The sequence below is a fragment of the Leucopleurus acutus genome (genome assembly GCF_964270905.1).
Source record: "Leucopleurus acutus genome assembly, chromosome: 16".
Classification (NCBI taxonomy): domain Eukaryota; kingdom Metazoa; phylum Chordata; class Mammalia; order Artiodactyla; family Delphinidae; genus Leucopleurus; species Leucopleurus acutus.
Window position 1 is genome coordinate 37,127,382 of NC_139158.1, and position 27,840 is coordinate 37,155,221.

The 27,840-nt window shown below is 62.0% G+C and overlaps 1 protein-coding gene across 1 annotated transcript in view; it reads left to right on the forward strand.

The window, feature by feature from the left end:
• The window catches only part of PKD1 (polycystin 1, transient receptor potential channel interacting), a gene marked incomplete at both ends in the record, with an annotated part of 46,174 nt that extends 18,442 nt beyond the window's left edge, over positions 1 to 27,732 (forward strand). Inside the window, 40 exons of the mRNA XM_082857539.1 lie at positions 735 to 955; positions 1,296 to 1,411; positions 1,822 to 1,948; positions 2,291 to 2,538; positions 3,027 to 3,782; positions 4,701 to 4,832; positions 5,007 to 5,182; positions 5,416 to 5,549; positions 6,208 to 9,827; positions 10,055 to 10,204; positions 11,702 to 11,845; positions 11,934 to 12,213; positions 12,285 to 12,498; positions 12,582 to 12,753; positions 13,073 to 13,225; positions 13,966 to 14,110; positions 14,329 to 14,949; positions 15,218 to 15,374; positions 15,550 to 15,802; positions 15,906 to 16,101; positions 17,680 to 17,850; positions 17,930 to 18,073; positions 18,170 to 18,380; positions 18,479 to 18,605; positions 19,704 to 19,820; positions 19,902 to 19,951; positions 20,162 to 20,346; positions 20,437 to 20,530; positions 23,415 to 23,527; positions 23,609 to 23,811; positions 23,887 to 24,081; positions 24,495 to 24,634; positions 24,998 to 25,110; positions 25,368 to 25,515; positions 25,641 to 25,766; positions 26,035 to 26,209; positions 26,284 to 26,574; positions 26,649 to 26,783; positions 26,858 to 27,163; positions 27,259 to 27,732. Of these exons, the coding sequence (XP_082713665.1) occupies positions 735 to 955; positions 1,296 to 1,411; positions 1,822 to 1,948; positions 2,291 to 2,538; positions 3,027 to 3,782; positions 4,701 to 4,832; positions 5,007 to 5,182; positions 5,416 to 5,549; positions 6,208 to 9,827; positions 10,055 to 10,204; positions 11,702 to 11,845; positions 11,934 to 12,213; positions 12,285 to 12,498; positions 12,582 to 12,753; positions 13,073 to 13,225; positions 13,966 to 14,110; positions 14,329 to 14,949; positions 15,218 to 15,374; positions 15,550 to 15,802; positions 15,906 to 16,101; positions 17,680 to 17,850; positions 17,930 to 18,073; positions 18,170 to 18,380; positions 18,479 to 18,605; positions 19,704 to 19,820; positions 19,902 to 19,951; positions 20,162 to 20,346; positions 20,437 to 20,530; positions 23,415 to 23,527; positions 23,609 to 23,811; positions 23,887 to 24,081; positions 24,495 to 24,634; positions 24,998 to 25,110; positions 25,368 to 25,515; positions 25,641 to 25,766; positions 26,035 to 26,209; positions 26,284 to 26,574; positions 26,649 to 26,783; positions 26,858 to 27,163; positions 27,259 to 27,732 (11,533 nt within the window). The remainder of the gene's footprint in view (positions 1 to 734; positions 956 to 1,295; positions 1,412 to 1,821; positions 1,949 to 2,290; positions 2,539 to 3,026; positions 3,783 to 4,700; positions 4,833 to 5,006; positions 5,183 to 5,415; positions 5,550 to 6,207; positions 9,828 to 10,054; positions 10,205 to 11,701; positions 11,846 to 11,933; positions 12,214 to 12,284; positions 12,499 to 12,581; positions 12,754 to 13,072; positions 13,226 to 13,965; positions 14,111 to 14,328; positions 14,950 to 15,217; positions 15,375 to 15,549; positions 15,803 to 15,905; positions 16,102 to 17,679; positions 17,851 to 17,929; positions 18,074 to 18,169; positions 18,381 to 18,478; positions 18,606 to 19,703; positions 19,821 to 19,901; positions 19,952 to 20,161; positions 20,347 to 20,436; positions 20,531 to 23,414; positions 23,528 to 23,608; positions 23,812 to 23,886; positions 24,082 to 24,494; positions 24,635 to 24,997; positions 25,111 to 25,367; positions 25,516 to 25,640; positions 25,767 to 26,034; positions 26,210 to 26,283; positions 26,575 to 26,648; positions 26,784 to 26,857; positions 27,164 to 27,258) is intronic.
• Positions 27,733 to 27,840: the final 108 nt, after the last annotated feature.

The following is a 27,840-nucleotide window of genomic DNA, read 5'->3' on the forward strand; positions in this document are numbered from 1 at the left end:
CGCTCTGTAGTGGTCACCATAGGTGGCCCCGCCTGGTCTCTACTCAGCCCTTAGCACCTGCAGTGGCTAGGGGGCGGGATGGGGTGGAGGCTGGCCCCCCTCCTCTCCCAGGGTCCCTGTGTGGGAAGGGACTGATTGGACTGTGGGTCACCCTGGACTTCCCGAGGGGAAATCGAGGCCCAAAGCAGTCATAGCCCTTGCCCAAGGTCACTTGGTTCCCAGGTAGTAATGCAGCCCCAGCACCCAGCTCTGACCACAGCACCTCAGCCACCCCTGCTGCCTGTCCCTCTGTCTGACCCTGTCCCAATATTTGCCCCTGTCCTTGTATCTACAAGCCCTGCCTCCAGGAGGGTCTCTCTGCCCTGGCAGAGCTGTGGGAAGTAGCCTGTTTGGGGACTGATATGTGGGTGTCTTTGTCCCCAAATGCCACACCTGGAGCCTCACCTCTGGGCACACACAGGTCTACGTGGCCCTGGGCCAGAGTGAGGTGGAGCTCCATGAGGGTCTCAGCTGGGCCCCTGGCCCCATGGGATAGGTGATTGGGTGGGCACTGGTGTGGGCCTTGCTTGCCAAGTCATGTATGAGCCTCAGTTTCCCCATTTGGAAAGTGGGGACAGGCAGAGCCTGCCTGACAGGCCTCTCTGAGGAGGGTGCCCCCAGAGAGAGGGCAGAGGGAGGGGTGCTTGTCTCTGGGGAGCCCCTGAGCACCTGCTCTTCCCCCTGTCTGCCTGCAGGAGCCTGGACGTGTGGATCGGCTTCTCGGCTGTGGAGGGGGTAGAGGTGGGCCCAGCGCCGCAGGGTGAGGCCTTCAGCCTGGAGAGCTGCCAGAACTGGCTGCCTGGGGAGCCGCACCCTGCCACAGCTGAGCGCTGCGTGCGGCTCGGGCCTGCTGGGCAGTGCAACACGGACCTGTGCTCGGCACCGCACAGTTACGTCTGTGAGCTGCGGCCCGGAGGTGCGCTGGGGCCCCTGGGAGGCTGGGGAGCACCTGCTGCCCTGGCCCAGGACACCCCTCCTCCAAAGCATACAGGGTCCCTTGGCCACCCTGGGAGCTCCTCCCATCCTGGCCAGGACAGCTGCCCCTGGCACCCCAGTTCATTCCTTAGCTGTTCAGTGTTTGTTAGGTGTTTGCTGAGTGTCTACTGTCCCGGACTGAGCCCACACTGGACAAAACAGGTGGAGGGAGCCAGGGGCTACTGCCAGGTGGCTCAGTCCCAGGTCTGGTCCCACCCTGGGCCTCCAACACACTCCTCCTCGGCCTGGGAACAGCACCTCATTGCACACTTGCACCACAGGCCCTGTGTGGGACGCAGAGAACTTCCTCGTGGGAGCACCCAGTGGGGACCTGCAGGGGCCCCTGAGCCCCCTGGTGCAGCAGGAGGCCCTCACAGCCCCCCGGGAGCCCGTTGAGGTAGGCTGGCCTTCCAGGTTTCTTGCCCTGGCTGTTGCAGTTCCCTTTAAAAAACAAGAAGCCTTTTTCTGGGCTTTATTAACATTCTGCGTCTAGTAGAGTCAGTGCAGAGGTGAGTAGCACCCAGGCCTGGCATCGGGAGAGCTCTGAACGCTCCTGAGCCTTTTCTCTTGGTGCTTGGGGATTTTTTAGAAATGAAGGTACAATTCCTGTTGCTCACAGATGGTTTTGACCTGATTTTTTTCTCCTGAGTGACATTGTCTCCCACTGTGTGAAATGAGGCCAGTGGGGGCCTCTTGAAGGCCCATCTGGTGGCTCCTCCCCTCTGACCTGGTGGGTGTTTGGGCATCGGGGTGGGGCCGGCTGAGGGCCGGGGTCGGTGGAGCTGAGTGGCCCCCCTGCCCTGGCAGGTGATGGTGTTTCCTGGCTTGAGCCCGAGCCGTGAAGCCTTCCTCACTGCTGCCGAGTTCGGGACCCCGGAGCTCGGCGGGCCTGCCCAGCTGCGGCTGCAGGTGTATCGAGCCATGCGAGGAACAGGTGGGACTCCATCCTGGCAGTGGGACCTGGGAGGCTCGAGCAGCCTCTCTGCACTGTGGTGTCTGCTGGTCCCTTGCCCACTGGACTGGTCTCCAGCCTCAAGGTGGACAGTGGGGTCCACAGAGATGCCAACTCATGTTGGGGATCCCAAGGATGGGTTTGGTGGGGAACTTGCTGGGGCTGGGGACTCACCGGGGTCAGTCAGCTGGCCTGGTGTGGGGAGGGTTAGAGGAGTGATGGTGGGGGCCGGGTACACTGCCTGGCGAGACCTCATGTTGTAGCAGGGCGTCCTTATGATCTGTTAGCAAATTGGGGTACCTGACACCCCTCCTTTCCTTGCAGGGGCCCCAGGAAACAGCAGCGAGCCCCAGAGTAGGTCCCTGGAAAACAGGACTGAGCCCATCCCTACATGCACACCAGAAGGACACCCGTGCCCCAGATCCAACATCTGCCTGCCTCTGGACACCCCCTGCCACCTTCGGGCCTGTGCCAACGGATCCACATCAGGGCTGGGGCTCCCTGGGGTCTCCTATGCATTGTGGAAAGAGTTCCTCTTCTCTGTGCCTGCGGGCCCCCCTGCCCAGTACTCGGTGTGTATCACTGGCCTAGGTGCCTTCTGCCTCCCCATCAAACACAAATAAAGTGCAGATTGTTCTGCACAGCCCTCCAGGTCCCCTAACCCACCCGCCTCCTGCCTCGGCAATGCTCTCCTCCTCTGCCAACCGTGAGAAGCTCCCGCCCCAGGGCCTTTGCACTTGCCTTTTAAGGAGGACTCTTCCCCTCTCTGGGCAAGGCTGGCCAGTGTCCAGAAGTCCCTCCCCTGTCTGGGGAAGCCCCACCCCTGCCTGCATCCTCTCTGCAGTGTGTGTTTTGTCTGTCCCCATCTTGAGTGCCTTGGAGGCCCCTGTGAAGCCTGGTGGTGTGTGAGTGAATGAGGAGTGTTGAGACCCCTGTAGGGGGTGACTCTGGGTTACCCCAGGGGGGTTCTGCAGCCCGCTGGAGCCCCTGGCCCAGTGCTGCCTACAGGCCCCTGACCCACTGTGAGGACCTGACACAGGCCCAACCCCCTCTCCTGTAGGTCACCTTCCATGACCAGGGCAGCCCCCTGCTCCCTGGTGACCTCATCAGCTTGCAGCACGATGCCGGACCGGGCGCCCTCCTGCGCTGCCCCCCAGCACTCAGCGTCCCTGGCTCCGAGGCCCCGTACTTCTCCACCAACGTCTCAGCCTGGCTGGCCCACCTGCCTGCCAAGCTGGAGGCGGCCCCAGCTGGCCCTGCCTGTGCCCTGCGGCTGCTTGTTGCCACAGAGCGACTCACCCCTCTGCTGGGCCTGAGCCCCAACCCAGGGCTGCGGCGGCCAGGGCGCTATGAGGTCAGGGCCACAGTGGGCAACAGCGTGTCCAGGCACAACCTGTCCTGCAGCTTTAACGTCTTCTCCCCGGTGGCAGGGCTTCGGGCCATCTACCCGGCCCCCTACGACGGCCGCCTCTACATGCCCACCAACGGCTCGGCCTTGGTGCTCCAGGTGGACTCCGGCACCAATGCCACGGCCACTGCACGCTGGCCTGGGGGCAACGTCAGTGCGCCCTTCGAGGCTGCCTGCCCTGCCACTGTGGCTGCCCTGGTGCCTGGCTGTGCCCACGAGGCCAATAGCACCCTGTTCTCGGTGCTGGCACTGCCCGGGCTCAGCGAGGGCGAGCACGATGTGGAGGTTGTGGTGGAGAACGGTGCTGGCCGGGCCAACCTCAGCCTGCGGGTGAAGGCTGAGGAACCCATCCGAGGTCTCCGCGCCACGCCCAGCCCTGAGGCCCGAGTGCTGCAGGGCGTCCTGGTGGTGAGTGTGGGCCCCGCCCCCCGCCCCGCCCTGAGACAAGGTGCCTATGCTGAGGGTGGCCTCTCCCCAGCGAGGAGAGCACTTGGCTCAGGGACAGAGGGCTCAGGGACAGAGGGACAGAGCCCGGGACAGAGGGCTCAGTGTCGGTTTCTGGGCAGGTCCTGTTCAGTGGTTCCTCAGATGGTTCGTTAATTCCTAAGTTACTGGGGAAGTCACCTGTGAAACAGTTGCTCTGAAAATGCTTCTTTTTGCTCTCACATTTCCTGCATGAATTGTCGAACTCTCCACCCACCTCTGACCTTGTTGATCCTGGGTGTGTTTTCGGGGTCCTGCTGTGTTCCCACCTGGCTAAAGTGAGTGCTTTTTGAGGTTGGGATCTGATGCCACCCGGCCACTGTTGGTGCCACTCCGGGAGCGGCTGTCCCTGTCCCTGTCCTGGGAGTACCCACCTCACATAAGGCAGCCACCAGTTCTGCAGCCTTAGCACAGGAGCTGTTGGGTGGTTGTGTCCCCTTCCCTTGGCTTCCCTGTTCACACCTGTTCTATCAGGTGACTCAGGTAAACATCCAGAACCATGAGGCCCATTGAGACTCACGTGCCTTCCCAAACGGCACTGTGCTGTCCAGCTACGGGGGCCTGAGCAGGAGCCCTGGGGTGGGGGTGCACAGACTGAGGTGGGTTGGCCCAACCCAACGGGTGTTGGGTTTATTTTACAGATGAAGAAACTGAGGTACAGAGAGGTCAGGATGTAACCAAGCCCAGGCTCAGCCCCGCACTATGTGGCCTCCTTAGCCTAGAGGGAAGCCCCATAGGGAGCTATGTCCAGGCGGATAGACGTGGGTTGAGGGCACAGTTGGTCCCCCAAAGACCCTGGGCTGGGGCAGGGCCATGGCCAGCTGACGCTGTGCCCTTCCACAGAGGTACAGCCCCGTGGTGGAGGCTGGCTCGGATGTGGTCTTCCGCTGGACCATTGATGACAAGCAGTCCCTGACCTTCCACAATGTGGTCTTCAACGTCATCTACCAGAGCGCCGCCGTCTTCAAGCTCTCGGTGGGCGGGGGGCGTGGGCACAGGGTGGAGAGTAGGGTGGGGGTGGGTGGGGCGGGGGCTGTCCGCTTTGCTCCCGAGGACCCCGTGGCAGCTGTGGGTGAGTGCGGGGAGGGGCTCTGTCCACGCTGCCCTGTGGCCGGCTGGTGGCCTGCTCACTGCCACCTGTCCCCACAGCTGACGGCCTCCAACCACGTGAGCAACGTCACCGTGAACTACAACGTCACCGTCGAGCGGATGCACAGGATGCGGGGCCTGCGGGTGTCTGCGGTGCCGCCCGTGCTGCCCCCCAATGCCACGCTGGCGCTGGCAGCTGACGTGCTGGTGGACTCGGCCATGGAGGTGGCCTTTCTGTGAGTGTGCTGGGCCCTGGGTGGGGCCCCAGCCTCCACCTCCTCATCTGTCAGGACGTGCTGGGTACATAGGACATTGGGACCGGCTGGAGGGCTGCAGCAGGGCGGGTGGTACCCTGAAAGGAGGTGCAAGGAAAGGGGCTACAGCTGGGCCCTCCCCACCCCTCCCTCCTACCCCACCCCTCCTAGCCTGCTCACTTGCCTGCTCACTTGCCTGCTCGCTGCCCTGGCAGGTGGACCTTCGGGGATGGGGAGCAGGTGATCGGCCAGTTCAAGCCTCCATACAACGAGTCCTTCCAGGTCCCAGACCCCACAGTGGCCCAGGTGCTGGTGGAGCACAACATCACACATACCTACACTGTCCCAGGTAAGGGGCAGGCCTGCTGCCCTGCCAGCCGCCAGCTTGGGTGAGCCCTGCCCCGGGGACAGCCCCTCCCTGGGGGACAGCCCCCCTTGGTCCTGCCTCCCAGGATCCAGCCTGGGCTGTTGGTGCAGGGCCCTCACTGGGGTGAAGAAGGGATGTCCAGGGTTGAGGGGTGGACTAGGTCTCTGAGACCCATGATTCAAGTCTGCCGGCCAGAAACCGGACCCTTCTATCCCCTCCTGACTCCTTCCCTGAGCCTTTTTTGGGGGAGAAGGGAAGATTCCTTTTAGTCATTTTTGAAATTCCAGAAGCCTCACACACAAGAAATGCAGAGTAAACAGTGGTGCCCCTATGATCCCAGCCCTGTTCCTGTGATCTCAGCCCTGCACCTATGCCTGCCCTGTCACCCCAAGGGCAGTCATACCTGGAGACGGTTGCTCTTCATCTTTCTGCCTCAGCCCTGCGACTTGCCCTGTGCTGAGAGCACCCGGGCCTGGGTCCAAGAGCGTTCTCTGTTCACGTTATAACTGGGGCCCTGCTTTGCGCCTCACCCCCACCCCAGGCCCCTGCCCACAGCACGGGGTTAGGAGGGGTTCTGCTGAGTAGGTGATGGCGGCGGCCCCGGCCCCATCCCCGTCCCCATTCTGGGCCTGTCTGCCAGGTGAATACAACCTGACCCTGCTCGTGTCCAGTACCTTCGAGAACCTGACGCAGCAGGTGCCTGTGAGTGTGCGCGCCACCCTGCCCGCCGTGGCCGTGGCCGCGGGCAGCCGGGTCTTGGTGGCTGGCTGGCCTGTCACCTTCTTCCCGCACCCGCTTCCCTCGCCTGGGGGTGTCCTGTACACGTGGGATTTCGGGGATGGCTCCCCAGATGTAACACAGCCCCAGCCAGAGATCAACCACACGTTCGCCTCGAGGGGCGCATACCACATCCGACTGGAGGTCAACAACACGGTGAGTAGTACAGTGGCGAGCATCAGCGTCCGTGTCTTCGAGGAGCTCCGTGGGCTGACCGTGAGCCTGAGCCCGGCCGTGGAGCAGGGTGCACCCGTGGTGGTCAGCGCCACCCTGGATTCGGGCGACAACGTCACATGGACTTTCGACATGGGGGACGGCACAGTGCTCATGGGCCCTGAGGCCACAGTAGAGCACGTATACCTGCGGGCGCAGAACTGCACGGTGACCGTGGGCGCGTCCAGCCCCACTGGAAACCTGGCCCGGAGCCTGCCCATACAGGTCTTTGTCCTGGAGGTGCTGTGGATCGACCCTACAGCCTGCATCCCCACCCAGCCCCACGCCCAGCTCACAGCCCACGTCACTGGGAACCCTACCAACTACATCTTCGACTGGACCTTCGGGGACGGCTCATCCAACACGACCGTCCGGGGGGACCCGACAGTGATGCACAATTTCACACGTAGTGGTACATTCCCCCTGGCGCTGGTCCTGTCGAGCCACGTGAATAAGGCGCATTACTTCAGCAGCATCTGCGTGGAGCCCGAGGTGGGCAACATCACCATGTGGCCCGAGAGGCAGTTTGTGCGGGTCGGGGACACAGCCCGGCTAGTTGCCTGTGCCTGGCCCCCATTCCCCTACCGCTACACCTGGGACTTTGGCACTGAGGATGCTGCTGCCCGCGTTGGGGGCCCTGAGGCCACATTCACCTACTGGGACTCAGGTTCCTACCTGGTGACCGTCACCGTGTCCAACAACATCTCAGCTGCCAACGACTCGGCACTCGTGGAGGTGCAGGAGCCCGTGGATCTCACAGGCATCAGGGTCAATGGCTCCCATGTGCTGGAGCTGCAGCAGCCCTACCTGTTCTCTGCTGTGGGACGCGGGCACCCCGCCACCTACCTGTGGGAGCTGGGGGATGGCAGGCGGCTCCAGGGCCCTGCGGTCACCCACGCCTACAGCAGCACGGGCTGCTTCCCCGTCAGGGTGTCTGGCTGGAACGAGGTAAGCCGTGGGGAGGCCCAGCTGAATGTCACCGTGCAGCAGCGTGTGCGGGGGCTCAGCGTCAACGCCAGCCGCACGGTGGTACCCCTGAACGGCAGCGTGAGCTTCAGCACCTCCCTGGAGGCGGGCAGTGACGTGCATTACTCCTGGGTCCTCTGTGACCGCTGCACGCCCATCCCTGGGGGCCCCACCATCTCCTACACCTTCCGGTCTGTCGGCACCTTCAACATCATTGTCACGGCTGAGAATGAGGTGGGCGCCGCCCAGGACAGTATCTTCATCTATGTCCTGCAGCACATCGAGGGGCTGCAGGTGGTGGGCGGCGGCAGTAGCTGCTGCTTCCCCACCAACCGCACGCTGCAGCTGCAGGCCTCAGTCAGGGATGGTACCAACATCTCCTATAGCTGGACCGCTCAGCGGGACAGTGGCCTGGCCCTGGCTGGCAGCGGCAAAGCCTTCTCGCTCACCGTGCTCGAGGCTGGCACCTACCACGTCCAACTGCGGGCCACCAACATGCTGGGCAGCGCCTCGGCCAACCGCACCGTGAACTTTGTGGAGCCTGTGGGGTGGCTGGCCGCCGCCGCCTCCCCGAACCCAGTGGCTGTCAATGCAAGTGTCACCCTCCGCGCTGAGCTGGCTGGTGGCAGTGGCGTCACTTACACCTGGTCCCTGGAGGAAGGGCTGGGCTGGGAGACCCCAGAGCCATCCACCACCCACACCTTTCCCAGCCCCGGCATGCACCTGGTCACAGTCATGGCCAAGAACCAACTGGGCTCAGCCAACGCCAGCATTGAGGTGGCTGTGCAAGTGCCTGTCAGTGGCCTCAGCATCAGGGCCGGTGAACTGGACTGCAGCTTTGTGGTGGCCAGTTCCACCGTGCCTTTCTGGGGGCAGCTGGCCTCGGGCACCAATGTGAGCTGGTGCTGGGCCGTGCCGGGTGGCAGCAGGCATGGCCAACACATCGCCGTGGTCCTCCCCGACGCCGGCACCTTTTCCATTCAGCTCAACGCCTCCAACGCGGTCAGCTGGGTCGTGGCCACACACAACCTCACGGTGGAGGAGCCCATCGTGGGCCTGGTGCTATGGGCCAGCAGGAAGGTGGTGGAGCCCGGGCAGCTGGTTCACTTTCAGATCCTGCTGGCTGCCGGCTCGGCCGTCAGCTTCCACCTACAGGTCAGTGGGGCTGGCCTCGAGGTGCTCCCTGGGCCCCACTTCTCCCGCAGCTTCCCCCGGCTCGGGGACTACACGGTGAGCATCCAGGCCGAGAACCACGTAAGCCGGGTGCAGGCGCAGGTGCGTGTCTCAGTGCTGGAGGCCGTGGGTGGGCTCCAGGTGCCCGACTGCTGCGAGCCGGCCATCGCCACGGGCTCCGAGAGGAACTTCACGGCCCGGGTGCAGCAGGGTTCCCGTGTTGCCTACGCGTGGTACTTCTCGCTGCAGAAGGTTCAGGGAGACTCACTGGTCATCCTGTCGGGTCGCGACGTCACCTATACTCCCGTGGCCGCAGGGCTGCTGGAGATCCACGTGCGAGCCTTCAATGAGCTGGGCGGCGTAAACCACACACTCATGATTGATGTCCAGGACGTCATTCAGCACGTGGCGCTGCGCAGCGGCCGCTGCTTCACCAACCGCTCGGCCCGCTTCGAGGCCGCCACGAGCCCCAGCCCCCGGCGAGTGGCCTACCACTGGGACTTTGGGGACGGGGCCCTGGCAGAGGACACGGAGGTTCCCTGGGTGGCTCACTCCTACCTGCAGCCTGGGGACTACCGTGTGGAGGTGAACGCCTCCAACCTGGTGAGCTTCTTTGTGGCGCAGACCACGGTCACCGTCCATGTGCTGGCCTGCAGGGAGCCCGAGGTGGATGTGGCCCTGCCCCCACAGGTACTTATGCGGCGCTCCCAGCGCAACTACCTGGAGGCCCACGTCGACCTGCGTGACTGCGTCACGTACCAGACTGAGTACCGCTGGGAGGTGTACCGTGCCACCAGCTGCCAGCGGCCTGGGCGCATGGCCCGGGTGACCCTGCCCAGTGTGGATGTGAGCCGGCCCCAGCTGGTGGTGCCACGGATGGTGCTGCCTGTGGGCCACTACTGCTTTGTGTTCGTGGTGTCGTTTGGGGACACACCGCTGGCACAGAGCATCCAGGCCAATGTGACAGTGGCCCCTGAGCGCCTGGTACCCATTGTCGAGGGTGGCTCCTACCGTGTGTGGTCAGACTCTCAGGACCTGGTGCTGGATGGGAGCAAGTCCTATGACCCCAACCTGGAGGACGGTGACCAGACGCCACTCAGCTTCCACTGGGCCTGCGTGGCCTCGACACAGGTCAGTCATATGGCGGGGCAATCGTTCTCCTAATCCCCCTTAGGTCGTTTGTGTGCATGAGGCTGGCAGGCTCTTGGGTCTGCTTGATATGTCTGAGTGCCTGGTGGGCTCGATCCCAGCAGGGGGAGGGGTCTTCCCAGCCGTCCCCGGGCCAGGATCTAATTGGAGGCAGGCCTAGGATCTCACCCCCGTGCGCACCCCCTCCCTGGCCCCGTTACGGACTGCAGAGTGAGACTGGCGGGTGTGCACTGAACTTCGGGCCCCGTGGGAGCAGCGTGGTCACCATCCCCCGGGAGCGTCTGCAAGCCGGTGTGGAGTACACCTTCAACCTGACCGTATGGAAGGCAGGCCGCAAGGAGGAGGTCACCAACCAGACGGTGGGTGCTGCCCTGGCCCAGCCCTGGGTGGAGCTACCGGCCCCCAGGGTGGGGGGAACTGCCAGAGAGGCTGAGTGCACAGGGCCCCTGCCTGCACATAGTACCGAGTACCCTTTTTTTTTTTTTTTTAATTATCTTTGGCTGCGTTGGGTCTTTGTTGCTGCGTGTGGGCTTTCTCTAGTTGCGGTGAGTGGGAGCTACTCTTTGTTGGGGTGTGCAGGCTTCTCATTGTGGTGGCTTCTCTTGTTGTGGAGCACGGGCTCTAGACATGTGGGCTTCAGTAGTTGTGGCACACGGGCTCAGTAGTTGTGGCACACGGGCTCAGTAGTTGTGGCTCACGGGCTCTAGAGCACAGGCTCAGTAGTTGTGGCACGTGGGCTTAGCTGCTCCGCGGCATGTGGGATCTTCCCGGGCCAGGGCCCGAACCCGTGTCGCCTGCATTGGCAGGCAGATTCTTAACCACTGTGCCACCAGGGAAGTCCCCGAGCACCCATTTTTCAGGGTTTTTTTGGTTTTTTGGTTTTTTGTTTTAGTACTTCTAGAAGCTATTGGTTTTAAGTCATTATTACCCTTAATGTTAATTCTACTTAACAAGATGCTTCTCTGGCATTGCTTTCTTCCAAAAAGGCCATAGCTGTGCACAAAGCTTAGAGGCACAGCACAGGCCCTAGTGGTTTGTGAGAAATTCACTGTCCCCGCAGCACTGAAGGCCACCAGCGAGGAGACACGTCCCTTCCCCAGAGCATGGTGTCCCCTCCCTGAATGAGGAGGGCCTGTTCTTGCCTGTGTGTGGAGCACGCTCTCTCTCCCTCCCTAAGCTGCCAGGCGGTCAGGACCACGTATGCTTGGCCCCATGGCACTCCTGCTGCTGTAACAGGAGTGGGTGCATCAGGCCCTGCTGGTGCCTGGGATGGGGTGTCCATCCCCCGTGCCAGGTTTCTGCCCGGAGTGGCTGTCTGGGGCTGTCTGATGTGGGCCCCGCCCCCAGTGCAGAGAGCAGTGGGAGGCTCAGACGGGGCTGCGCTGAGCTGAGCTATGCTTGTCCCCACGCGGACACTAGTCCATCTGTACCTTCACGCCTCTGTTTATCTGTTTGTAGCTGAGCACCTGTTGAGTGCCTGCTGTGTGCCAGGCCTAAGACCGGCCCGGGGTGCTGCAGAAAATAAGCCCATCATGGTCTGCACTTCATTAAATTCCCTCCTCCCCTGTCCCTCGCCAATCCTAGGAGTCACAAAACGATACAAACATCCTGGGTGAGGGCTGAGCTCATGGCCCCACAGAACCTGGGCTTCGGGCTGACTTAGGAGTTGGCTGGGTCTGAGAGGAGCTTCTGCAAGTGGGAGAATGGCAGGGGCAGGGGCCCTGCTCTTTCATGGGTTTCGCTACCACCCACCACACGGGGCAGACCCAAGGGTCTGGGCCTCAGGAGCAGAGCCCCAATCCGGAGGCTCCTGGCCAGGGTGGGCATGCCTCTCTCTAATCCTGCCCGGCCTCCAGGTGCTGATCCGGAGTGGCCGGGTACCCATCGTGTCCTTGGAGTGTGTGTCGTGCAAGGCGCAGGCGGTGTACGCAGTGAGCCGCAGCTCCTACGTGTACCTGGAGGGCCGCTGTGACAACTGCGGCGGGGGCTCCGAGCGCGGGGTGAGCAGGGGGCCCCAGGTGGGGACCAAAGTTGGTGGGCCTGGGGGAGACCCGCCCCTGAGCACCTGTGATCTGGGTGCCCTCTCAGCGCTGGGCCGCGCGCAGCTTTAGCAATGAGACACTGGTGCTGGATGAGACAACCACGTCCACGGGCAGTGCGGGCATGCGGCTGGTGGTGCGGCGCGGCGTGCTACGGGACGGCGAGGGCTACACATTCACGCTCACGGTGCTGGGCCACTCGGGCCAGGAGCAGGGCTGCGCCTCCATCCATCTTGCCCCAAACCGCCCTCCACTGGGGGGCTCCTGCCGCCTTTTCCCGCTCGAGGCCGTGCGCGCCCTCACCACCAAGGTGCACTTCAAGTGTGTGGGTGAGTACGGCCCACAGGCCCTGGTGATGGGGGGCACATTGGGACCCCACTGATGCCCTGGGGTCCCACAGGCTGGCAGGATGAGGAGGACGCGGGTGCTCCACTGGTGTATGCCCTGCTGCTGCGGCGCTGTCACCAGGGCCACTGCGAGGAGTTCTGTGTCTACAAGGGCAGCCTCTCCACCTATGGGGCCGTGCTGCCACCTGGCTTTGCGCCCCACTTTGTGGTGGGCCTGGCTGTGGTTGTGCAGGACCAGCTGGGTGCCGCCGTGGTCGCCCTCAACAGGTGAGCCTGTGCCCGTGGAACAGGGCCTGGCTGGGGGTGGGAGGGGGACCCGCCACCTGTTCATCCACAGCCTCTGCCCACAGGTCTTTGGCCATCACCCTGCCAGAGCCCCCCAGAGAGTCCCCCGACGGCCCCCCAGATCTCACGCCCTGGCTGTACAGCCTCACAGAGAGCACGCTGCCTGGGCTGCTGCGCCAGGCCGACCCCCAGCACGTCATCGAGTACTCGCTGGCCCTCATCGCTGTGCTCAATGAGGTCAGTGCGGCTGAGGAGCCCCTCCTGCGCTGGCCTCTGTGCTGGGGGTGGCCCAGACCCCCTCTCCTGACCAGGGCCTCGGCACCACTCCTGCTCCCAGCAGCACCCACTTGTGGGGCCCTCCCCAGTGCCAGGCTGCCTCCTCCTCTCCTTGTGCCCCTAGCCCCCACGTGGGGTCCTGGGGAATACCCCTTTTGCCCTTGACACAGGGCTCGAGTTGCCGCTGGTGTTAGGCAGCAGCCGAGATGCCTGCCCTTGGTCAGCCTGCACTGTAGGCGGGGCTGCCCATCTCCTGCTGACGGCTCCCCTGTGCCTGCAGTACGAGCAGGCCCTGGCCATGGTGGCAGAGCCAGACCCCAGGCGGCAGCTGCGCGCCCAGATACGCAAGAATGTCACCGAGACCCTGGTCTCCCTGCGGGTTAACACCGTGGACGACATCCAGCAGGTTGCAGCCGCCCTGGCCCAGTGCACGGTAGGACGAGATACAGGCCCTGTGGCAGCCCTGAGCCCCCAACCCTGACGACCTGAGAGCTCCTTTCCTAGCCAAGTCTGTGTGGCCACGTGCCCATTCTCAGCTGTCCCAGCATGAGCCACGGGTGCCCCCCAGGGTGACCCTGCGGGGGTCCAGGGCACAAGGCCCAGGTGTGGGGAGGGGCGAGGCTGTTTTGTAACCAGAGGCCTGTGGGCCTGTGGTTACACCTGACTCCGCCACCCTCGCCTAGGACTCAGCAGCCGGGCTGGGCTGGACTCTGTCTTGACGGCGGGGAGGGGACTGTGCTCAGGGTGGCAGGGGATTGCTGCCGAGGCCTTGTGGAGGAGAAGGGAGGGGAAGGTTTTCTGGGTGGGGGTCGCCCTGTCTGTGACATGGCTTACTTGGCTGTGTGTGTGGCCGGGGTGGCCATTGGGGCCACATTACCTTGAACTCTGCCTGTGTGTGGGGAAGAGCCACTGAAGGGCTCCTGGCAGAGATGCCCATGGGTGTAGCCGTGTTTGGCATGGATTTTCCAGCTGCAACATGAAAGGTGGTTTGGAACGGCTCCACGGAGGTGGGGAGGCCGCTGTCACAGAGGCTGCTCCAGGATCACAGCGAGCATGGCGGAGCCAAGCTGGGCTGAGGGACAGAAGTGGGGGGAGCTGCTGCTGAGTGGCCCCTACCTGGCCTGGGTCAGCTGGGCTGGAGTGGGGCTGGACATGGTGATGGGCTCCCTGCAGGTGTCCAGCTGGGAATTCGTGTGCCGCTCGTGCCTGAAGAAGACACTGCACAAGCTAGAGGGCATGATGCGCATCCTGCAGGCTGAGACCGCTGCGGGCACTGGGACGCCCACTGCCATTGCTGACAGCATCCTCAACATCACAGGTGTGGGCGCCTGCTGCTCCCCGGACCTTCCCCCACCTCTCCCCCACCTCTACCCCCCTTCCAATCTCTGCCCCCCACCGGACCTCTCCCTCCAACCTCACCCCAACCTCTCTGCCACCTCTCCCCCCACCAGACCTCTCCCCAAACCGGACCTCTCCCCCCAACCTTTCTCCATGATCCCTCTCCCCACTTCTCCGCCTAATCTCTCCTATCCGTAGGTGACCTCATCCACCTGGCCAGCTCGGACGTGCAGGGCCCACAGCCCTCGGAGCTGGGGGCAGAGCCGCCGTCACTACTGGTGGCATCCAGGGCCTACCAGCTCTCATCGGCCCTCATGGGTATCCTCATGCGCTCCCGTGTGCTCAACGAGGAGCCCCTGACCCTGGCGGGTGAAGAGATCGTGGCACAGGGCAAGCGCTCGGATCCACTGAGTCTGCTGTGCCAGGGCGACGCCTCGGGCCCCGGCTGCCACTTCTCCATCCCCACAGCCTTCAGCGGGGCCCTGTCCAACCTCAGTGATGTGGTGCAACTCATCCTCCTCGTCGACTCCAACCCCTTCCCCTTTGGCTACATCAGCAACTACACTGTCTCCACCAAGGTGGCGTCCATGGCTTTCCAGACACAGGCCGGCACCCAGATCCCCATTGGGCAGCTGGCCTCAGAGCGCGCCATCACCGTGAAGGTGCCCAACAACTCAGACCAGGCTGCCCAGGGTCACCGCATCCCTGCTGGCTCCGCTATCGTCCAGCCCCAGGCCTCAGTCAGTGTCGTGGTCACCCCCGAGAACAGCAACCCTGAGGCCGGGCTTCACCTGCAGCTTACTTTCATGGTGCTGAACGGTGCGTGGCATGGCGGGGCCCTCAGTGGGCGGCCGCCTCTTCCCTCCTGTGGCCCAGCCTGTGTGGGGCAGTGGGGTGGCCAGGTGAACAGGTGTTTCTCGCGGGCACCCCCAACTCGTGGCCTTCGGTAAAGTCTGTCTCCTGCTTCGTGGAGCCCTGGGGGCCTGGCTGGAGGACAGTGGGGTGGCTGGGGAGGGCTTCTGGGGTTGTCCCCTGGGGTGTGTGAGCTGCCCGAGCAGGGGTCTGAGCCTGCACATGCCACCCGCAGAGCACTACCTGCCAGAGGAGCCTGAGCCCTACCTGGCCGCCTACCTGCACGCTATGCCCTGGCCCAACGAGCACAACTGCTCAGCCAGCAGGAGGATCAGCCTGGAGGTCCTGGCAGGCGACGACCACAGGCCTTACACCTTCTTCATCGCCCCGGGGTGAGCACGTCCTGCCCTGGACCTGGGAGCAGTGGGACTTGTTGGCGGGGTGGGGCTGATCTCTGAGGGCAGGTGGACATGGTCGGATCCGTACGTGCCAGGGCCCAGGGGCTCCCTGTGGGGTTTGGGGAGCGGGCCAGGCCAGGTCTGGCCATGACACCCCCAATTCTCCCAGGACCAGAGATCTGGGCGCTAGCTACTACCTGAACCTGACCAGCCACTTCCGATGGTCAGCACTGGAGGTGTCCGTGGGTCTGTACACGTCCCTCTGCCAGTACTTCAGCGAGAAGGAGATGGCATGGCGGACAGAGGGCCTCGTGCCCCTAGAGGAGACCTCGCCCAGCCAGGCTGTCTGCCTCACCCGCCACCTCACCGCCTTCGGTGCCAGTCTCTTTGTGCCTCCCAGCCACGTCCACTTCATCTTCCCCGTGAGTGGTGCTGCATCCTTGGACTTCTGGGGAGCCCCAGCTCCGCCCTGAGCAGGCGAGGGCTGGGCTGCGCCCCTGGGGCCTGATGGCTCTGTCTCCCTAGGAGCCAGCCTCAAGCGTGAACTACATCGTCCTGCTGACGTGCACTGTGTGCCTGGTGACCTACGCGGTCACGGCTGTGATCCTGCGTAAGCTGGACCAGCTGGACATCAGCCGGGTCCGCGTCATCCCGTTCTGCGGGAAGGGGGGTCGCTTCAAGTATGAGATCCTGGTCAAGACCGGCTGGGGCCGGGGCTCAGGTGAGGGGGGCTGCCTTCCTGATGGGGACTCTTGTAATAGAGGGGTGGCTTCCAGCAGGGGTTTGGGTCACCATGGCTGTGCCAAGCAGCGGCTCGTTCATCTGCACCTGTGGGCATGCAGTGGGCTCGTAGTCCCTGTGGGCAGCCGCTGACGTGCGCAGCCGGGTGGAACAGCCTGACGATTGGTGTGGGAAATGATTATTAAATGGTAATAAGTCGTCCTGGTGAAAAGATTGTTTTCAAGACATCAAAAGCTCTTGAATTTTGGTTAAAAATGTGGAAAGTAACTTGATGTGGAGTTAGTACAGTGTAACATAAAGCGTTAGACGCTGAGAACTAAAGTGCCTTATTTCTTTGTGGGAAACTTACCAAGAGTAGTTTGAGCAGCACTTGCCTTCTCATCTGTAATTGCCACCCGAGGGGGCATCTTTGTGCCTCGGCCAGCGGACACTTTGCTGCCGACCTCTTGTCATGCTCTCCTCTCTGTGAAGTACCTCTGAGAGTTCTTTCCACGTGAAGTTTTTGCCGGCATCCATTGCTATGTGACGTCTTCATCCTTTTTGTCTCAACGATTGCTCTCACTCATGTTGGTGAGTTTGCTGTCAGCGACGGCCTCTCCAGAGCCCCTAGGGCAGCGGCAGCGACAGTGGCCCCGTGGTCGGCTGTTTCTTCAGTCGTGTGTTTGCCTTTGATGCAAATTTCGCTTCCTTGGTACCATTTTTCATTTCTATGCTGTGCTTTCATCTTTGTCACTTGGTTCTCTCTTTTATCTTTAAAATTTTTTTCGGCTGCGTTGGGTCTTCGTTGCTGCTTGCACAGGCTTTCTCTAGCTGAGGTGAGTGGGGGGCTACTCTTCATTGCAGTGCGTGGGCTTCTTTCTCACTGTGGTGGCTTCTCTTGTGGAGCACGGGCTCTAGGTGTGCAGGCTTCAGTAGTTGCAGCACGTGGGCTCAGTAGTTGTGGCTTGCAGGCTCTAGAGCGCAGGCTCAGTAGTTGTGGCACACGGGCTTAGTTGCTCCGCGGCATGTGGGATCTTCCCAGACCGGGGCACTAACCCGTGTCCCCTGCATCGGCAGGCGGACTCTCAACCACTGTGCCACCAGGGAAGCCCCTTATTTTTAGTTTTTAAATTTTTTTTGGTCCTCTGTGTTGATGACCCACTTTTATAAAACGTCGTGTAGGTTTATCACTGGGGACATGGGGCAACACTGCTGTGCACTTGGTGGTCCGTGTGGGGACTGAGAGGTGTATGGTGACTGGTCACCAGCAGCCTCTGGGAGAGGTGATGTCACCCATCAGGACATGCATCTCTTGTGTAGCGGACTGAAGGCTGGCAGCCACCTTCACGTTCCACGCTGTTACTCGTAGTTAAGGCACCACCACAACTGGCATTTGAATTGTGTCACTGGGGGCCGTTCATTTAATGGTTTGAGGTGACTGAGATCCATTTGTATCAGAGCCACAGGGTGGGGGCTGCCTGTGCCTGTCGAAGGAAGGTTGTCAGGGCAGACCCCCCCGGGGTCAATGTCTGGTGGGCGGCAAACCCAGAGTCCTGCCCCCTGTTCTTACGTCCTTCAGGGACCACAGCTCATGTGGGCATCATGCTGTACGGGGCGGACAGCCGCAGCGGCCACCGGCACCTGGATGGGGACGGAGCCTTCCACCGCAACAGCCTGGACATTTTCCAGATTGCCACCCCACACAGCCTGGGCAGCGTGTGGAAGATCCGCGTGTGGCATGACAACAAAGGTCTGGGGGCCCCGCTGCTGCCGCCCCCACCCCCCTGCTGCCCACCCAGCTCTGACCACCCTGCCCCTCCCCTCTGCAGGGCTGAGCCCCGCCTGGTTCCTGCAGCACATCATCGTCAGGGACCTGCAGAACGCCCGCAGCACCTTCTTCCTGGTCAACGACTGGCTGTCAGTGGAGACGGAGGCCAACGGGGGCCTGGTGGAGAAGGAGGTGCTGGCGGCAAGTAAGGCCCTGCCCCGGTGGCGGGGCCATGGGGTGGGGGTGGGGGGCTGGGGTGCCTGGCCCTGGGATCTCCTGAAGCCCACCTGTCCCCGCCCAGGTGATGTGGCCCTGCAGCGGTTCCAGCGCCTCCTGGTGGCCGAACTGCAGCGCGGCTTCTTTGATAAACATGTCTGGCTCTCCATGTGGGACCGGCCACCTCGGAGCCGCTTTACACGTGTCCAGCGAGCCACGTGCTGCGTCCTCCTCATCTGCCTCTTCCTGGGTGCCAACGCCGTGTGGTACGGTGCTGTGGGAGATGCTACCTACAGGTGGGTGCTGTGGGGGTCGGCATGCCCGCTCTCTGCCCAACCCCCAACCCCTCCTGCCCCACCCCCCAAGCCGGCCCGTCTCTCCTCTCCTGCCACAGTGTGAGGCCCGCGTCCAGTCTGATCCCACTGAGCATCGACACCATCGCCGTCGGCCTGGTGTCCAGCCTGGTTGTCTACCCCGTCTACCTGGCCATCCTGTTCCTCTTCCGGATGTCCCGGAGCAAGGTGGGTGGGGCTCCTGGAGCATGGGCACGGCTGCCCCTGCCAAGGGCTGTGCTGTTCAGTATAGCAGCCAGAGAGGGGTCAGGAGCCAGGGGAGAGATGCAGGGTGTCAGAATCAGGAGTGAACAGGGGTCACTGCTGACACCACTGAAGCAAACAGGACTGGCTGGGGAACTGGCTGATGCCCATGTCTCATAAGAAAGGGTCATATACCATGACAAGTGGCATTTCCCCCAGGAACCCAGAATGGACATCCTTAGCTGTATGTGGCTGGGTTTTTTTTTGGGGGGGGGGCAGGGGTTTTTTTTTGTTTTTTTTAAATTTTTGGTCATGCCATGGGGCATGCAGGATCTTAGTTCCCCAAATAGGGATCGAACCCACGCCCTCTGCAGTGGAAGCACGGAGTCCTAACCAGTAGACTGCCAGGGAATTTCCCGTATGTGGCTGTTTTTATATATATCTGTGTGTGTGTATATATTTATATATTTTTATATATATATATATATATATTTTTTTTTTTTTGGCTGCGTTGGGTTTTCATTGCTGCATGCAGGCTTTCTCTAGTTGCGGCGAGTGGGGGCTACTCTTCGTTTTGGTCCACGGGCTTCTCATTGCAGTGGCTTCTCTTGTTGCACAGCGTGGGCTCTAGGCACACAAGCTTCAGTAGTTGTGGCACACGGGCTTAGTAGTTGTGGCTCACGGGCTCTAGAGCACAGGCTCAGTAGTTGTGGCACACGGGCTTAGTTGCTCTGCGGCATGTGGGATCTTCCCGGACCAGGAATCGAACCTGTGTCCCCTGCATTGGCAGGCGGATTCTTAACCACTGTGCCACCAGGGAAGTCCCTGGCTGTTTATATTTAAATTGATTAAAATTAGATAAAATTAAAACTTCAGCTTCTCCATTACACCAGCCACACTTCAGGTGTTCTGTATTGGCATGTGGCAAGTAGTTCCTGTGATGGACAATGAAGGTGTAGAATGTGTGCATCTAGAACATTCTCCAGGAGAGCACTGCTCTAGACTCTGCCTGCCAGGAGCGAGCATGCCTCCTCACAGCAGGGGCCCAAGCTGCCTCCCACTGACTGCCTGCCTCTCCTGCAGGTGGCCGGGGGCCCGAGCCCCACACCAGCAGGGCCGCAGGCGCTGGACATGGACAGCTGCCTGGACTCGTCTGTGCTGGACAGCTCCGTACTTGCCTTCCCAGGACTCGGCGCTGAGGTGCGGGCTCCCCAGGGCCTGCCCGGATGGGGTCGTGTTCTGGGCAGCCTGGAATCAGGTTTCCTCTGTGCTTCTCAACAGGCCTTTGCTGGACAAATGAAACATGACTTATTTGTGGAGGATTCTAAAAGGTGGGGGTCTCTAGAGGAAACGTGAGCCATTTCTCCTGTAGGTCAGCTGCGCCTCGCATGTGCCGCGTCACGTGTCCTTGTCCGTGTGTCGTGGGGCTGTCCCGGGAGTGTTTGCTCAGCAGCACCGCATGTCCATGTGTGATGGGACTTGGGTTGGGTATGTATGCAGACGCGTCCTCTGGGCTCCCCTTGCTGACCTGTCGCCTGCAGCCTGGTGTGCTGGCCATCCAGCGAAGGCACCCTCAGTTGGCCAGACTTGCTGAGTGACCCGTCCGTCATGGGCAGCACCCTGCAGCGGCTGGCCCGGGGCCGGATGGGCCGCACGCCGGGCCCGGAGGATGACAGTCTCTCCCTGGTCAGCCCCTCCTCACCTGCCAAATACTTCTCAGCTTCAGGTGGGTGAGCAGGGGTGGGGAGGGTGGTGTCCCCCAGCTCCCCCCAGGAGGAGGGAAGGCTCCAGGGCTGACACATTTTGCTCCCTCCAGATGAAGACCTGATCCGGCAGATCCTGGCTGAAGGGGCTGGCAGCCTGGCCCCCACCCAGGACACTCAAGGAGAAACAGATCTGCTCGCTGGCCTGTGAGTACCCAGCTCCTGGGGGTGGGGGGCAGCAGGGAGCCCAGCCAAGTAACCCTGCTCCCTGTCTGGGCCTGCCCTCATGCTGTCCAGCCAGTGTGGGGCTGGGGCGAAGTTGTTAGGCCTCAGAGTCCCTCATCTGTTGAAAGACCTCGTGGGGTCACCAGGGCCCAGCCAGTGTTCCCTTTAGGGTGGCAGGAGGGAGGGATGTTTGAGTAACAAAAGGCCACCAGTGTGAGGATGGCAGAACCTGCCATGATGCGGGGTCGTTGCAGCCTTTTAAATAGCTAATGTTTTTCCTTTTGACTCTATTTCAATTTCATGGTTTTTCTTTTCTTTTTTTTTGGCCGCACGGTGGGGCTTAGTTCTCTGACCAGGGATTGAACCTGGGCCCTGGCAGTGAAAGTGCCGAGTCCTAACCACTGGACCGCCAGGGAATTCCCTTCAGTTTTATGTTTTTAAGAATGTCTCAACTTCTTGGCTGGTTTCCAATTTAATAACAAAGATTCACATAGAATTACCTCATACCTCTTTTCTCATGTGTACCTACTTTAATATCCGTATTTCCATTCCTTCTAACTATTCTAATTTTCAAGCAACCAAAAATTACTGAGATATACGAACTTTCTCAGAACACAGAGAAAAAGGTAAAGCTTCTCAATTTGTTTAACGAAGACAGATAACCATGCCGTGATAGAATTTTAATGAAGGAATTGCCAATCAATTTGGAAACCTATGCTATGAGGAAGCCCTGGTAGTAATTAGCAGCTGACCACCCCACCATCTCCAGCCCAGAGCCCTCCCTGACACCCAGGTCCAGACATCCACCTGCCAGTAAGCAACTTCTCCACATGAGTGTCCAGGGCATCACAGACTCGCACAGCAACACGAGATGTCTCAGGAAAGGGCAGGTGCACTCTTGGACCGACCAAGACAAAACTCTTAGATTCATTCTTGACTCCTCTCTTTTCAAGTACTTCCTCACACAAGCCTTTAACAGATTCTGTCTGCTACTTTCCAGATTCGGAATCTGACCTTCTCTCCACCTGCCCTTGCACCTACCATCCAAACATCATCCTCTGCCTGGACCATTCCAGGGCTGACTCAGCAGAGTCCTGTTCCTTCCTTACAGCTCACCTTCCTTCTCCCTGCAGCAGACCCTGCCACTGCCCTCCTGGGGTGGGGAGGGGGGCACATTGGTATGGGCTGTTGGTGGGAGGCCTCAGCTCTTCGCCATCTGGACCTCAGCACTAGGCTGCTTGAGCGTCCTCACAACATGGCGACCAAAGTGAGTGGTCCAGGAGAACGAGGTGGAAGCCATAGTGTCCTTTGTGGCCCAGCCCCTTATTCACACACAATCATTTCCACAGTATCCTCTTGGTTAGGAGGAAAGCATCACTGGGGCCATCCCGCAGGTGACCTGCTGCAACTGGGCACAGTCCTCACAATGCTCCCCCAACCACACCTGATCTGGCCCCACCCCCTCCCTGTCCCTCTCTTGCCACCTCCGTCACCCACTTCCTTTGGCTGTGGCTTCCGTTGCTCTTCTGTCCTCATCTTTTATATTTGCTGCTCCCTCTGCCTGGAGGGTTCTTCCCAAGACAGGAGCCTCACCTTCTACTTCCTTCAGGTCTCCTCTCAGATACTTCCTGATCACAGCCTTCCTTCCTGCCCCGTGTAAATAATGTAAAAGGCACGGGAATGTGGGCACGTGCTCGTGGAGGGCAGAAACAGGCTTCTGTCTCCGTGTTCTCCCCTGCTTCGCTTATGCTTTCTGTCTGCTTCCCCCACCAGCACGTGCACATGACATGCACACGGACTGTGCTCGTCTCAGTGCGTAGAGCAGGGCCTGGCATCTAGTTAGGGGACGTCATGCTGGTTGTGACCGAAGGAATCAGTGAACCCAATCAGACATAGCCTTTGCTCTCCTGCAGCTTAGAGTCAAATGTCAAACTCTATGTATTCTAGCTGAACCACTGATCCCGATACGACTTGTTTCTATCTGCATGTAAAATGTAAACACACACAGAGAAAAAGGACTAGAAATAACTATTAACACTGCTGTTCCTTGCATGATGGAAATCTATTTTCTACAAATAGTTTATGCTACTTTTATAATCAGAAAAATCCATTTCAAGAGAAAAGTGTGTCCTGTATATTCATGTCTGTTCTCTCTGTGCTGTCCCACCTCCAGAAGCCATAATGCCTTTTATTCCCTGGGAGACGCACAAAACCAGAAAGGTTTGCCGCCAGTCAGCGGTAGGCGTGTCTGGAGGTCCATTCTCTTCAGGGCACAGTGGTGCAGACCCGCTGCTAAGTGTGTGCACTTTGTCCCCAGTTCATGGCTGTCACCATCTTCCCTCTTTTCTTTCTCCCCCTTCTCTCCTCTCTGCTCTGGCTCCTGTAGCTGCCCTGTCTCTGTAGCAGCTCTGGAGCCCGGAAGGTCAGGTCGGGTGGCGCCGGGAGAGACAGGCAGCTCGGCATGTGAAAGACACACGTACGTTTCCTTGTCCAGAAGCCGGTCTTTGGTTTCGCGTGCAGCGAGGCCTGGTGTGCTGGCACAGAGATCAGGCTGGGGGACCAGGCTGGAGGCCGGATGGTGGCGCTGTGGGGGGCGATGGCTGCTGGAGCGGTGGCAGGACGGAGGGGCAACAGGTCACAGTGATGTGACGCAAGGACCGGGTCCCGGAGGAGGTGACCTGGCCCCTCCCCAGAGTGACCAGTGGTGTTCTGGCCTTCAGCACCATCTCCACCTGGCTTGGGGCAGTGTCCTCTCTCTCCATGGACCAGGAGAAGGGAATGCACGGGCCCAGAGAGGTGGGCTGGCCGCGCCTTGGGTGGCGTGTGGGCCGACAGGTGAGTGCTGGCTGCTCTGCCTGTGCCTCAGGTGCAGTGCCCCTGGTGAGAGGAATCAGACGCTGATACTGCCAGGGGAGAGGGGGCTGCCCAGCCCAAGCCTGACGTGGGAGCAGCCCCAGCCGGCAGAGCTGTCCAGGACAGGTGCGCTCCCGAATCCCCAGGTTGGCCCTCCCCACCCCTTCCTCTGTGCTGCTGGTGACCTGTCTGTGTCTGCCTCCCCAGGGCTGGTGGAGGGTCTGCGGAAACGACTGCTGCCGGCCTGGTGTGCGCCCCTGGCCCACGGGCTCAGCCTGCTCCTGGTGGCCGTGGCCGTGGGGGTGTCAGGGTGGGTCGGCGCTGGCTTCCCCCCCAGCGTGTCTGTCATGTGGCTCCTCTCAAGCAGCTCCAGCTTCCTGGCTTCGTTCCTCTGCTGGGAGCCACTCAAGGTAAGTGGGATGCAGGGGGGCCAGGCTGCCAGCCTCTGGCACCCATGGGCCCCTCTGATGCTAGCCCTGGTCCAGGTCCTGCTGGAAGCTCTGTATTTCTCACTGGTGGCCAAGCGGCTGCACCCTGATGAGGATGATACGCTGGTGGAAAGCCCGGCCGTGACGCCCGTGAGCGAGCGTGTGCCCCGCGTGCGGCCGCCCCATGGCTTTGCGCTCTTCCTGGCAAAGGAGGAAGCCCGAAAGGTCAAGAGGCTGCACAGGATGCTGAGGGTGAGCTCAGGCCACGCAGCCAGCGCCTGCCCTCCCTCTCTGGCCTCCTGGCCAGGGCAGCATCTTCCAGGAGGTCCTGCCTTTCTCAAAAGTCTCACCTGCACCCTCTTTCTGACCACCAAAGGCCCTTTAGCAGGTGGTGTAGGGCTCTGCAGCCCCCGCCCCAACTCCCTCCTATCACCTCCTGGCCCATCCTCCTGCCCAACTCAAATGCCTGCTCCTTCCTGGCCTCACTGGGCCCTGGTGCGGCTCCTTGGCCTTCACGGACCACGTCTGCCCCCAGGCCTGGCTCTCAGCACAAGGCCCCCTGGCTGTGGGCACTTTGCTGCCCAGCATCCGGAAGCCCTGCTCTGTCACGGGTGGGGTGGGGGCAGGCAGGATTCGGCTGACTCCGGGTCATCCCTGCCCCCCAGGGCCTTCTGGTATACATGTTCTTCCTGCTGGTGACGCTGCTGGCCAACTATGGGGACACCTCGTGCCACGACCATGCCTACCGCCTGCAGAGCGCCATCAAGCAGGAGCTGGACAGCCAGGCCTTCCTGGCCATCACCCGGTATGGACGCCCCGATATGCAGGCACAGGTCTGTCTTTTTGGCCAGGGTGGTGCTGATGCTGACCAGGGTCCACCTTGATCCCGCCCTTGGTCCAACCCAGCCCCTAGGGGATATCGGGAAGTACCTCAATACATTTTTGGTTGTCAGAACTGGAGTGGATGTTGCTGACAATGGGTAGAGACCACAGATACTGCTCAACACCCTGGCTGAGGAACCAGGTTGTGCCTCGTCCCCTGGGGTAGCACTGGCCGCCTCCCCCTGGCTGGGCCGGGGCTGCAGTAGCAATGCTGTCTGGGCCTCTGACCTCTGGTGGGCACCGGAAGCTGAAGGATGGAGCATGTGACTCTGTCTGGTGTGGTCAGGTCTGATGAGTTCTGGCCGTGGATGTCCCACGTGCTGCTCCCCTACATCCACGGGAACCCGTCGAGACCAGAGCTGGGGCCCCCACGACTGCGGCAGGTGCGGCTACAGGAAGGTGAGCTGGGGTGGGGCACCCTGCCACTTACCCATCCTTTTTTCCAAAGAGAAGCCTTTGGCCAGGGTCTGGTTCCAACTCCCTTAGCTGGGTGACCTCCCTGCCTCAGTTTCTCGATGTGTAGGTGAGACAGTGACATCTATCTTCTGGGCTGCTGGGAGGGTTCGGTGAGATCCCATAGAGCTCAGCCTAGGAGGCTGGTGAACAGTCAATGCTCCTGGTTTGGCCGGGCTCATTCCCCAGCCCTCTGCTTTCAGCGCTCTGCCTGGACCCGCCTGGCTCAGGGGCCCCTACGTGCTTAGCAGCCTCAGGGGGCTTCAGCACCAGCGACTACGGCATTGGCTGGGGGAGTGCTGCCCACAACGGCTCTGAGATGTGGGCCTACTCGGCGCCAGACCTGCTGGGGTGAGCACGGAGGGCAGGTCAGGGTGCTCAGGGGGCAGGGGGAGTTCCCCAGAGGAGCCCCTCGTTCCAGCCCACTCCCACGTTCTGCATGGCGCCGGCTCTGACACTGTCCTCCTCCCTGGCAGCGTCTGGTACTGGGGCTCCTGTGCCGTGTATGACAGCGGGGGCTACGTGCAGGAGCTGGGGCCCAGCCTGGAAGAGAGCCGCGCGCAGCTGGGCTTCCTGCAGCTGCACAACTGGATCGACAACAGGTGGGCGCCCTGCCCTCAGCCCCTCCCGAACCCCGCCCACTGTGCACTTCGGTCACATCTGCGGGCTGGCTCACTCCTGCGCCCAGCTTCGCTGCTTCTTATCATCCCCTGAAGGAGCCCAACGAGCCCGCCTTTAGCCCCGCGGCCTCCCCAGTGCACGCCTCACCCTCCCAACAACCTGACCCCAAGCCTCTTCTGCGAGCGCATTGGCTTTTCCTGGCGCGTCCCCTTCCTTCCCACCCCGTCTGACTCCGGGCCCTCCGCGCAGGAGCCGTGCAGTGTTCGTGGAGCTCACGCACTACAGCCCGGCGGTGGGGCTGCACGCCGCCGTCACGCTGCGCCTGGAGTTCCCGGCGGCCGGACACGCCGTAGCGGCGCTCAGCGTCCGCCCGTTCGCGCTGCGGCGCCTTAGCGCCGGCCTCTCGCTGCCGCTGCTCACCTCGGTAGGCCCCGCCCCGGCCCCGCCCCCGGATGGCCCCGCCCCTGTCCTGACCCCTCCCCGGCCCCGTCCCCACAGGTGAGCCTGCTGCTGTTCGCTGTGTACTTCTCCGCGGCTGAGGTGGGCGCCTGGCGCAGGGAGGGGCGTGCGCGCGCCACGCGGCCTGGGACCTGGGCGCGATGGCTGCTGGTGGCGCTGACGGCGGCTGCAGCGCTGGTGCGCCTGGCCCAGCTGGGCGCCGCTGACCGCCAGTGGACCCGCTTCCTGCGCGGCCGCCCGCGCCGCTTTACCAGCTTCGAGCAGGTGGCACAGCTGAGCGCCGTGGCCCGCGGCCTGACCGCCTCGCTGCTCTTCTTGCTTTTGGTCAAGGTGAGTGTTGGGCCGGTGTGCCCGGGGCGAGCCGGCGTTGGCGGGGTCGGTCGGCTGACGCCCTCTGTCCACAGGCTGCCCAGCAGCTGCGCTTTGTGCGCCAGTGGTCGGTTTTCGGCAAGACGCTGTGCCGGGCCCTGCCAGAGCTCGTGGGGGCGGCCTTAGGCCTGGTGGTGCTCGCCGTGGCCTACGCGCAACTGGCTGTCCTGGTAGGTGCCAGTGGGGCCATCGGAGAGGGTGGTTTAGCCCAGGCCGCGCCTCACTCATGCCGCCTTCCCCACAGTTGGTCTCCTCCTGCGTGGACTCACTTCGGAGCGCTGCCCGGGCCCTCCTGGTGCTGTGTCCCGAGGCTGGGGGTCCTGCCCTGTGCCCTGCGGAGTCCTGGCGCCTGTCCCCTGTGCTATGCACGGGGCTCTGGGCCCTGCGGCTGTGGGGTGCCCTGAGGCTGGGGGCAGTCCTCCTGCGGTGGCGGTACCACGCTCTGCGTGGGGAGCTGTACCGCCCAGCTTGGGAGCCGCAGGACTACGAGATGGTGGAACTGTTCTTGCGCCGGCTGCGCCTCTGGATGGGCTTCAGCAAAGTCAAGGAGGTGGGTACGGCCCAGTGGGGGGGAGAGGGACGCACCCTGGGCCCAGCTGAGCCCAGGGCGCAGCCGGACTGACCGAGCCCCTGTGCCGCCCCCAGTTCCGCCACAAAGTCCGCTTTGAAGGGATGGAGCCCCTGCCCTCCCGCTCATCCAGGGGCTCCAAGTCTTCTCCGGATGTGCCCCCACCCAGTGGAGGCTCCGACGCCTCCCGCCCCTCCACCTCCTCCAGCCAGCTGGATGGGCTGAGCGTGGGCTTGGGCCGGCCAGGGCCCCGAGGGGAGCCCGAACCTGAGCCCTCCCGTCTCCAAGCCGTGTTTGAGGCCCTACTCGCCCAGTTTGACCGACTCAACCAGGCCACGGAGGATGTCTACCAGCTGGAGCAGCGGCTGCAGAGCCTGCATGGCCGCAGGAGCAGCGGGCCCACAGCCTCACCTCCCCCTAGCCCCTCCCCAGGCCTGAGGCCAGTCCTGCCCAGCCGCCTTGTCCGGGTCAGTGGAGGCGTTGGCTTGGCTATAGGCCCCAGCAGGGCATCCCTGCGGGCCAAGAACAAGATCCACCCCAGCAGCACTTAGTCCCAGGGGATCTGGGCTCATGCCTCTTCTCTGGGGTGGGCCTGTGGCTTCACTCTGGCCCCTCAGAGCCAGAGCAGACACCGCTCAGTATTATTACCTTCTGCCACC